General features: G+C 34.2%; 1 protein-coding gene across 1 annotated transcript; it reads right to left on the reverse strand.

The window, feature by feature from the left end:
- Nucleotides 1-4,499: 4,499 nt before the first annotated feature.
- Nucleotides 4,500-9,221, reverse strand: UBP23 (ubiquitin-specific protease 23). The gene is made up of 9 exons (XM_079001653.1): nt 8,717-9,221; nt 7,656-7,770; nt 7,443-7,553; nt 7,046-7,218; nt 6,615-6,941; nt 5,864-6,487; nt 5,210-5,789; nt 4,981-5,068; nt 4,500-4,889 (listed from the first exon to the last, which is right to left on the reverse strand). Exons 1-9 carry the CDS (start codon nt 9,080-9,082, stop codon nt 4,697-4,699), a joined length of 2,577 nt encoding a protein of 858 aa, XP_078857779.1. The 5' UTR covers nt 9,083-9,221; the 3' UTR covers nt 4,500-4,696.
- Between the last annotated feature and the right edge of the window lie 3,189 nt (nt 9,222-12,410).

The following is a 12,410-nucleotide window of genomic DNA, read 5'->3' on the forward strand; positions in this document are numbered from 1 at the left end:
CCACCGTTTTTTTTAACCTTCCCTCCTACCTTTTTTTTACCTTCCCTCCTACCTTTTGACTTCTGTTACACACGAAATTATAATATAGTTTATGACCGTCTTGTCTTGCGAGTTACGACATCACTCCCAGCGACTATTCTCCATCACAGTCTATAGGTTTAAAACCGAAACCGCACCGATACAAACCGAAACCGCATTTAAAAACCGCAAAACCGAACCATTGAAAAACCGCACCCAACAGTTTTAAGAATGCAAAAACCGCACCATGCGGTTTGCGGTTCGGTTTTCCCTTAAAACCGCACCAAACTGCACCATGCTCACCCCTAGTTAATGTGTCGGTTAACCACACACGCTCCATTAACGACTTGGCAAGGTGCAAAGTGCAATTTCATGGATTAGCATCAATTTCACATTTTCCTAAAGTAACTAAGATTGAGAATTTAATAAAACATTTAGTTACTTTATAATTTTCATTATACTTTTAATGAGAATTAATGTCATATCCTACCCGTTCGGCAAACGACCCTCCACCAGTCAAGGAATCGGTGGGTGAGAGTGGACACCCATTAAAGCACCATTTTATAGGCATTAACCTTATACCCCCCTTATAGACCGACTTCATGAATGAGGCCTACTAACGGTAAGACTGACTTGTCTTATACATATATATAATTATTAAACATATAGTATTATAATACTATAAGGGTTGAATTTTAAACTTTTAAAATTATAAAGTTTGGAATTAAAGTATTCATAAGTGTGACTTTACAAATTCTAATACTTGAGGACAAGTGTTGACACTATTCAAAACATTTTGTTTTCTTAACTTATGAGTTTAATGACTTTTAAAGAAAAATACTTTTTGTTTTCCATAACTTGAGGACAAGTTATGGAGTCCATTAAAACCATTTTGATCATTAATTTAATCTTCACAATAATCAAATCATTCATACATGATCTAGTTAAACTCATAAGCATAAGATAATTCATATCATCAATCTTCAAGAAATTAGCCTAATCATATAAACTAATACAAATATTGAAATTATGACAATTATCTTTTAATTGGACAAGCATGATCATTACCTTATGAAAAAACAGATTTCATGGTTAAAAAAACAGTTTAGGGTAATGATCTTAATCCAATTTCTGCCAAAAACTCGAAATTCTGCACACATGAGCACCAACTCCGCGAGTGCATGAACTGGACTCGTCGAGATGGTCTTCTGAGTGGACTCGGTGAGTCACCCAGTGGACTCGGCGAGTTCACCTGTCAAAATGCAGAAATTTGATTTTTCCAACTTTGAAAACCAATAAAACATCAAGTATAATAGAAAACAATCCTAGTCTCTAATACCAATGATGGGTTTTGAGCACTCTAACAACCTTAAGGTACACATACAACCCTAAATGCTTTGGATCTATGTTTTCTCTAATTATACATGCAATTTGATTTTCCAAAGCATTATCCTAACTAGTATGCAAAACATGGGTACTTGAATAACAAAAACTAGTTGGTTGACATACCTTTTCTTGTAGTTTGTTTCCTTGGACCTTTAAGAGCCTAGCACCCCAAATGTAATGCCTTAAATGCTTCACACAACACCACCAATAATGGGGGACTTGAGAGAGGATTACTTGCACACAAAATCGGCTATGCTCTTCCAAAGATCACTCTATGTGCCGATTTTAGTAGCCTAGGGTCTTCTTATATAGCGTGGCTAGGATTAGGGTTACATCCATGTAAACCCTAATGTGCATGACTTTTCATCTTACTTAGGATCCATGGGTTAAACCTCCATGGACTATCCATGGACTACCGTATTGGTTTAGCCCATCCTGAATAACCATAAGCCCACATCATAAGAATGATTGATCTACCAAATCAACCCCTTATATTTAATTAGTCTTTTTTTATCACTAAATTAATTCCAAATTAATTGTTGATCAATACTAATTAAATAATAATATGATTTCATATTAATATATTAGAACTTATAATATATTAATAAATATTAATAATAAACATCCTCTTCTCAAAAGTCCATCCTTACAAATTGTTCTGGTGCCATTCAACCCAAATGGATCATGCTACTCTCGGTTCAATTACATACCAATTATAGTTATGGGCTTAGACACTAAATCCAACAATAACAACTGATGATTGGGCCGCAACCCCAAACAACAAGACAAATCTGAAACCGAGTGTTACAACTCTCCCCCGCTTAAATTAGATTTTGTCCTCGAAATCACTCATTATTAACATTCATACCAAGGCAATCAACCTGATCATCATGATTGGAAATTTTGCGCATATAATAGCCTCCCAAGGGTAACCGAAACTTTTATCTCGAAACTAACACCCGAACCTTCAGCCCTTGCAAGCCACTTCTACCTTCTGGGACCTGACATCTATAATAACTTGACTTCCGGACAGCTTGCCCGTGTTGAAACAACCCATGCCTTCTCCCAATTGATGGCAAACGAGTCATAACCCTTCCAACTCTGATCATACAACGAATCTTTAGAATAATTCTTCAAACCCGGTGAAGAACAACTCCTCAATCTCTCGAATAAAACCAACCCTACTTCACCTGAAATTTGAAGTCGAAGTCTCAATGCCCTGACTCCATGTCAGATATGCCACCAAAGCATCCTTATAGAGTCTAGCACCACACAAATTGCTTCCAATCCTTGCTCACCCTGCTATCTAGAACGGAGCAAAATCACCGACCATATACCGCTACAGAACACTCATACTCGACATAAGGTTCAAATAATCCTTCAAGTAACATATTCATCCCGGCAACGGTTAGACTCAGACGAGAGCTGCACAATAGGGTCAAATCATTTACTCTGAGATTATTCAATCCCGCTGTGAGTGACTTAGCATTACCTAAGCAATCAGTTACCCATCCATACATGAAATCCTAAAACACTATGTAACGTCTGGTTCCTGGTATGTATTTTAAATAAGATTTTTTCATTTTTGTTCAAGAACTCAACGAGTTGGAGGCCCCAAACTCATCGAGTAGGAATGGATTTTGGACGCGGAACTTAAAGTCTACTCGATGAGTTGAGGCACTCAACTCGACGAGTAGGGTTGCCAGAATGAAACTCTAATTTTAAGGGTTTTGCATCCTATTTAAACACCTTAACCTCCAAAGTCTAGCCTCATTTACAGCCTCCATCGTCCCAAACCCTAGCCAAGAAACCCTAATCCACTTTTGGAGAGTTTTGAGCCATTTTGTGCATCCTTTGTGATTTTGAAGCTTGTGAAGGAAAGAGAAGCTTGGGGATTCAAGAGGAAGCTAGTAGATGCAGAGTTTGAGCTGCATTTCTGACTCATTTGAGGTATAAAGTTGATATCTTGGCTTTCTATTACTTAGATCTTCATTTAGGGTAGTATGTTGTCCCTTTTGGGCCGTATATATATATATATATATATATATATATATATATATATATATATATATATATATATATATATATATATATATATATATATATATATATCACAAGCATGCATCAAAAAATATATAAACCAAGTCATTTACTAGTAATAATTGTTGTGAACATCACAAGAATTATTAAGTCATTCCTAAAAGATTTCAGACTTTTCAAAAAGGGTCTTCTAGCTTCCATTTGTTAAAATAACTCTTGTTTGCAAAAGAACTTGACATAATTAAGCCAAAAATCATGATTACAAACTTAAGGTATGAATTATAGTCTTAAGTGGTTAAGACAATAAACAAACTTCCAAAGTTGGTAATATCTTCATCGTGTTACATTTGGAAAAAACGTTAGAGACCCTCCTTTTTTACATTAAATACATATACCTTGCAAAACAACCAAGAAACGGGATCACCAACCACATTCTATGAAAATCTAAAAAGAATCACTAAATGGTAAATATGCTTTGTGGTGGAAAATATAATTGTTTCAAGAAAAATCATTTAGTGATTGCATGAGAACTTATCACTTATGGAAGCTTGTTGTTGAAGAAAGTTATCATTAGACTTGTAGGGCGATTGTTAATCATAGTGCCTCATGCCCAAGACCAATTATTATACATTGCTTTTCTGAATATGAAAAAAATAAATGATTGAATATATATATATATATATATATATATATATATATATATATATATATATATATAATATAGTATTCTTTTTAATTAAATTCATGTCATAATTAGATTTAGAGATCGTGGTCCAAGGATACAAAATATAGGACCATTGTCTGAATCGGCTTTATATGCTCTGGTCCCAATGCAATTTGATTCAATTTCTTTAATAAACATTAGTATTAATTACTAGTTTATAAAAAAAATGTATATTATAAATTATAAACATTATAAGCTATAATCGTGAAAGGGTAAAAAATAGAACAAAGACAACATTTAGTATTTTATGTGAAAACATTTAAAGACACATGAGTTCCATATCCTCTTAAACAAAATACAAAACACATACATTTTTCACCATGTTCACAAGTAGTCATAAACACCACCTCAATTCAAAACCCTAATTTCAAACATGAAAACTAAAATTACTCCCACACCTCACAAACTCGGGCAAAATCTACAAATCGGAAAAGAATTTCCAAGAAAACACCTCATAAATTATCTCGGGCATTCTCAATTCTCAATTCTCAATTCTCATCAACCAAAAAACTTGTCATAATTTCCACATCATAACCTAAAAGGTCTCCCAGATCTTGACTTTTTAAAATGCTCGTTTTTCATGTTCACGGGTCTTTTCGACAAATTCGGTTTTTCCGATTTTAACCTCTCATTTGCAATATCTTGAAACGGATTCTTTCCATCAAATTCGGTTTTTGAAATCCTTACTTTCTTCCTCTTTCCTCTGTCATATTCTTCATCCCTGATAAATTATAACAAAAAGTGGTCAAGGGTTATGCATAAGAGTTTATAAAGATTAAAATACATGTAAAAAAATCGGCTTTAAAACTCACCATTCATCTCCAATGTAACCAATGGTGAGATCTCGTTTTCTTTCTCTTATATGAGAAGTTGTAGACTCCCCTTCATCCCAACGAGGGACTGAAATCACACAAACATAAGTCAAAAAACGGTCAAACTTCTTTTTTCCTTCAATTTCCCAAAACGTCCCTTTCTTTTTTGACATTAATGGATATTATTATAACCAAAATGCAGCAAAAAAAATTTAAAAAAATTACTCACCAGTTCTGTCATCTAAACCTCTTGTAAGCAAATGAAGCAAATCTTTTTGTGTTGAATTATCCCTCAAATGATTTGATTGGATTCCTGTTGAGACACCATTTAAGTCATTTGTTGCAAGAACAGCTCCATCTTTATTAACCCTCTCTTTGAATCCATTTTCAACTGGAGGTTTGACCACATCCTGTTCTTTGACTTTTTTAGATGAAGGTTGACCTTCATTGACCGAGTTTTCTTTATCAAGTTTCTTGATCTTTTTGCCTTGCTTATGTTTCTTTTTCTTCCTTTGGTTTAATGAAGTCCCCATTAGAACATTTGCACTGACTTTCATACTTACAATTTTATTGCACTTCAAAAAGTTCTTTACTTTCTTGTTGGGTTTCCGGTCAACATCCTTCTTCTTGGTCAAACTTCCCATTTCTGGTAAGTTCTTTGCTTTCTTGTGGACTTTTTGGTCATGAGGTTCCTTGTTGGTCAAACTTTCCATTTTTGGCAAGTCTGGTGTATCTACTACCATTGCAGCCCCCTTTTCACCATCACCACCACTATTGCTTCCAACAACCAACTCACCTCTACCATTTTCCTGTAAACTTATACAATTAAAAATGAGAAAAGAACAAACTAATAAACTCCATACAAAAAATGAGAAATTTTTACCTTCAAAGTTTCACCCTTATCTGTTTTACTTTCAGCATTTCCAAGATTCACATTCGGGACACTAAAATCTCCATTTTTGGAGTTGACTGAGCTTTCTGAACTTTTTGGAACCAAATCTTCTTTCTTTGCTTTTTGTTCTGTTGCACCCGTAACTGAAGATCCATTACTTAAAATGACATTCATTTGGGTCTCTTTTTGTACAATTGAGGATATTTGGGTCTCTTTTGGTGCATTCAGGGGTATTTGGGTGTCTTTTGGTACAACACTGGAACCATTTCTCATTGGAATCTTTTGGGTCTCTTTTGATACATTGAGGCCATTACTCATTGGAATCTTTTGGGTTTCTTTTGATACACTGAGGCCATTATTCATTGGAATCTTTTCTTTCTGATGAACAACATCTGTAGTTTTCTTTGATGGAAAACTCTTTTGATCACGGAAATAAAACAACATGTAGGCTTTCTGCTCAAAAACCTTCTTTTCACTCACTTGATATACACGATTGTCATCAAGTGAATACCACATGCCACTAGATGTCCTAACAAAGCAATAATAGTGCCCAGAATGTGTACTCCAACCAGCATGAACCAAAACCCCATATAGAGTGTACTTCAAATCCCCATCCTGAATTGTAATAAAAGGTTTGTAAAATGCAAAAAAAAACATCAATCTAGTGTCATTTCTTTCTATTATGTTGCTTTTTCTTGAATTTACACCAACAAAACCAAGAAAAGAGATGAACTTGACTTACATATGGACCAGTGACAAAAGGTTTTAAGTCCAAAGTAGAACCGAATTGGATTTTCTTGTCAATCTTTTGGCCTGACATATGGGAACCGAATCTTTTAAGGTGAACAGTGAGGACATTGGGAGCTTTGTGAACTGTAAGCTGTTTTAAAGCCTTGACTTTTTGCTTGCATTGTTGGCACTGATACTGTTTTGCCCCTCCATCTAACTGTTCTTTAGCAGTGAAATTTGCAAAAGCTTTATACAAAGTGTCTGCTCTCAATATCTCCAGGCTTAAATCCAAGAATGGATCGAATTTGTTAGAGCAATAGTTACACTGCATGCATTTCACCTGAAAAATTGACACTTTGTTGTAACAGGAGCTTTCTAGGGCTATTTCCAATGATGAAGATGAGAAGAGCATTTACGTCTGTTTCACAGAAGAGAGACTATTACCTGACTTCGGAGACGACCACCAAATATCTTGTGGACTAAACTTTTATCATAGGCACTTTGTGATTCACTAGGGACTCCTGTAGGTAAGCAACATTTGTGCATTGATTCCAATAAATTTACCATGTACTCATGAGCATCCTCTTGCCTTGAATTCCTAAAAGTCCTAGATATGCCTAATTATATAGTCAAGGATGTTCAAAGAAATGAGGGGAAATGTATAAAAGAATATAACTTTATGAGAAAAGCCTCATTTTCTTGACTTTTTCTATTGAGTTGTTCTTTCTTGCATATAGCTTATTGGATCAAGTGTTGTAAGTTCAAATAGAAAAAGTGATAAAGATATCATCTTTTTTATTTTAATCAAGAAAGTGGTGAGCATAAAGTTATAGAAGGATACAACGCAAATTTGAAACAAGATCCTTGGGTGCTAATGATCTCCCTGAAGATTGTAGTGCACGGCTGACATGTTTTTGGATAGCACACAATGCACAAAATCCAGCTTTTTGACCTTCATAAAGTAAATGGAGAAATCGGTTATCTCACAAGGGGTAGCCATGTTTGTGATTGTGAGTGTCTATTTATTGAATGGAGATAAAAGTGAAATATTTACAAGTAACTTGGTGTTTTCCACTTTGTAAATATGCAGCTAAAGGCTCGGTGTATGTTAAACATTGGAGTACTGAGTTGAGGAAGCAAGTATTCCCAAGGTTCTCCAAACCTGCACCCTATAGATAGTTTAAGACAAGTGTTAAGACTATTTGTCAAATATCTAAAGACACATCAATGATGACAAAAAAAAATATAAACTTTACGTCTTAAAATCAAGAATCAATAATTCTACATGATAACTATCAGATATTTATATGGTATAATGAGTAAGCATTATGAATCCAAATTTAGATGGTTTTAAAACATCCAAGCTATAACAAGTGTATACAATTCTCTTTTGCAACAGAAAAAGTGGTTTTTAAAAGAAGTCTAGATCGAGTAATGCAACCCATAACACTTTACATGTATTAAGAAGAATGACATTCAATGAATTCTGATGCAAAGTATTCAGACCAAATTCCAGCAACACCTTATGCATTATATATAATAACAAACTGAACCCGTTAAATAAAGATCAAACTTTCTTAAGCTATGTGGCAACTAATATACATGATGAAGAAAAACTGAACAGCCAGTCAGCAACATCATAGAGCGAAAGCCATGAACTTACTTTTATGGAAACAAGAGAAGAATTATAAAGATCTTATGGAACTTATTGCAAAAATACATAAAAGTTGAACATGGATGATAAAAAAACAAACGATTATAAAAGTACATAACCAAAAGTTGTGTAGAAAAGGCAAAAAATAACATAGAAACGAGATAATTCATGGCCAAGCACAAAAGTATGAAACCCCAAATGACCACCGACAGATGAACTACAAGTATCCTAAATCAACAAATGTTGCAGTCTAAGGAACCTAGGTTTGTCAAATGTACGATAATCATCTTTGCAGTAATTGGCTCTAGTATGTGTTATCCAAAAGTAATTAGCTTGAATGGTCCCATCACTTTTTGCTTATTCAACTATTTGAATACAGAATCTCATATGCTTATGGAAACAAGGCTGAATTTGAATAGAATTTTAAATTATATCCTTCGAACAGAATTGAAGAAACTTACAATTCTCCGAAAAGTAATTCCAAAACTGAGTTCTGGATCCAACCCGTTTCCTAACTCCGATGCGTCTCTTTTCTTAGCCGAAGACCCACCACCAACACTATCCAATCCGACGCCCTGCTGATTCCCATACGTATTATTCGAGCTCGTGGAGGTAGGATTGAGCGTTTCAAGCCGAAAACTCCCATCGCCGCCTCCTTTAGTGAACCCGGTGAAGGGCTTCCTGGCTAGGTGAAACTCAATCCTTCTAAAAGGAGATTTATCCACCGGAGCTAAAGATTCAGTCGATTCACCACCTGGGTTTTCACGACTAATGGGTTTTTGAGTGACGATAGCATTCTTATCAATCAAGCTCAAAGTTTCGGCCATGATAGATTGTATCGATTCAAAAGTGTGGTTTAAACACTGGAGATTGATGTGTTTCTATTGACATATAAATGGATCGATTGATTTGGGGATTGTGCCTGTGGATCAAACGAAAGAAAAACAGCAAGGAGGGGCTTAGGTGTGGGAGAAAGAGAAAGAGCTGTTAAGCGGAACCCAGTCTATTAAACCCTACTTCGCACCGAGTGTGTGAACACACACGTGTACCTCTAACTCGGTTTCTAGGGTTTGCATTTTGGATCGGTAAATTGGACCTTATGCTCTTTGGAATTAATATTTGGATAATTAAATAAGATAAAATTGTGAGTATGTTAAAAATTAGATGTTTTGTTCAAGATATTTTGAATTTGTACTGGTCTAAAGTGTTTTATTTATTGTGAATTTGATCTAAAGTTATTTGAAAATATTTAAAATGATGAATTTGTCTTTTTAATTTAGTTTTTTATTATCTTTACTATAATTAAAAAAATAAAATATCTCTCTCTCTCTCTCTCTCTCTCTCTCTCTATATATATATATATATATATATATATATATATATATATATATATATATATATATATAGAGAGAGAGAGAGAGAGAGAGAGATTTATGGGTCTTTTTGTTAAAATTCAAAGAAAAAAAATATGTATTCTTGAACAAAGAACATGAAACCAAGAACCATAAATCTAGTCTAAAAAACGATATCTTGTTGAGTTCTTCATCGTTGATTTAGTCTTTGATCTAGTCAATTTTCCAGATCTCAAGAACACCTGTTTTTTCTTGATTTCAAGAATAGGAACAACTCATTTTTTTAAGATATGATGAACTACCCTCATCATCATCTGTTTTGATTTTGAACCCAGAAACCATGCACAAACTATCCATTCTAGTCGGAGTAATCTTTATGTACAAAATAGTAATCTTTTTTCCTTCATGTCTTCATGTAATTGATGAAGGATTGAACATTTTCTTCGTCATAAGAACCTCCAGATAACGCACATTTGTTCTATGGAAAACCCTGCTTTGTTATAAGAACACACATCATTCCAGCTACCACCAAACACCACCATCACCCCAGCCACTGTGAACCACCCTTGAATTCAAGAGAAGATGGAAAGATTGTAGTCGATTATAGAATAAAGAGGAGCAAATCTGGTGCGGTTTTTTATGCCTGAGTTGATTAAGAGTGCGTCAGGACATGGGAAGGATTATGATAGACTAAAGAAGAAAAAAGGATTGCGAGCGATTACAGCTCGATTGATTAGAGAGAGGTAGAGAATACTCGTTCGAGGAGTAGATCCCGCAACAAAGTGCATGTTCAATTTTAGTGGGTTGAGGTTCAGTGGTTTCCAACGGAGGTGGAGAAGACACGGTTCAGTTGTTCTTCGCTTTTCTTGGAGAATCATCTTGTTTATTAGAAAGAAGGGGAAGATATTGGTTCTTAAACAACTTTAAATCGATATCTTTTGAGAATGAAAAATAGTCCACTTTCAAGTTTTTCCTTTTTTTCTAATTGTTGGGTTAAATTTTGAAGGGGAAAACAATATGAAAAAAGGAAAAAATGAAAAAACGAAGACAAAAAATGGATGAAAAGATGAAAAAATGAAGACAAAACCATGGGGATGATGGTTTGTATTTTGGATGATTTCGAGACATGTGGTGTTTGGATTGATGAAATTAAAATGAAATTTTTATTTATAAATTATGGGTCGTTACAAGTTGATATCAAAGTCTTGGTTTGAGGGATTCAAACACATTTTCAAGTATGTCAAAACTCAAACTGAGGAAATGATAATCTTTTCGAAAGAAAATTTGATTTCTAAAAAGATTTCACCAAGTTAAAGGGGTGTGATGCATGCAATCAACCAAGCTCAAGTAAGTAATTCTCAAAATACTCATATTGATGTGTTATGATTTGCATATCTGATATATGTATTGCATGCTAGCATAGGGATAAGGATACCCTCAGGAATTGTATGATAGGCTTGCTTGATTTGTGTGATGCCTTATAGCCTAAAGGAAATTGGATGTCAAGTATTATTTGGAATTGATACCAACTCGATTAATTGCTAAGTGTATGCTTAAAAAGTTGTATACGATTAGGATCGTATAGCCCTAGAATGATCGATTTAGCCTCATTTCATGTTCCTTATTTGTTTGTGGACTTAGGGTAGAATTATCATTTAACAGTCTATGGGATCCCATTTTGTGTATAACTTGCATGCATAATGCAAACGACAATGTTGGTTGAGATTCTTTGTATGGTATGGGCGGTCAGATTGAGAATTCCTAGGAGAGCCTAGGTAATGTTGTTAAACTGCTAGTCGTGCACGATTTAAACAAATAAAATAATCACTGCTGGTTGTACTAAAACTATAGCACAGGGAAGCAGGGTCGAATCCTTAGGGACACAACCTAACGGTCAGTGCATTTTTGTATCAGGCACATTCTAGTCAAAACATAAATTATTAAAAGGGGATTTTTGAATTAAACTAAAAACTAAAATTTGCAGTGAAGATAAATAAACAAAAATCAATAATAAAAACGATGTTAGCTCTACGACTTTCCTAATCATGCAATCAGTTCATATTTGGTTATTCGAGATGCATTATATCCAAGCTAGTAATGAGAAAAACTAGCAAGCTCTAGTATAATCTCTTTTTCCTCGTTAAATTAACCAAAACAAGCTCTTCAGTTAACCGTAACTTTTTATTGTCTATTTAAATAAGCTCTTAATTAAGATCAGAAAAAAGTTGCATTAAGATCTATGTAAAGTTTCCAACGATACCCAATACTACTCACAAGCTCGGAAACGTAAATATATGATTTTTTTTCATTTTATATCAGAGTTAAATCCCAAAATGAAACCAGTCTGATATTTGTTACTTATTACCAGTTGACAAGAACAATTACAGATTCTATTAACTGATTAATTGGAATGATAAAACCCTAGCTAGGTGATCATACTAATAAGAATTTAAAACCAAACATTCATTAAGTTCAAAGCGGAAAAATCTAGATAGAAACACAAAAAGAAACCATATTTGAAAACTAATCACATGAAAAGTACTAGTCTATGCAGAAATGAAAACCAGGGCTTTAGCAATACATGGCTAAAAACGAATATAAACTAATAAAAATAAACATTTACTAATAAATCTAGATAAATTAAATGTGTGAGACGATTCACAGCTTCAGATCTTCAGAAATCGCTGAAAGGTATCATAAATCGCCTTCAAAAATGTTTTTCATCGTCTATGTAACGATCGTTTCCGATGTATAAAAGTTATTTAATTCTTCATTTTAGTTTGGGCCATAACTGAATTAATAT

This window comes from Lactuca serriola, chromosome 5, assembly GCF_051521515.1.
Source record: "Lactuca serriola cultivar US96UC23 chromosome 5, Lser_US96UC23_V15, whole genome shotgun sequence".
Classification (NCBI taxonomy): Eukaryota; Viridiplantae; Streptophyta; class Magnoliopsida; order Asterales; family Asteraceae; genus Lactuca; species Lactuca serriola.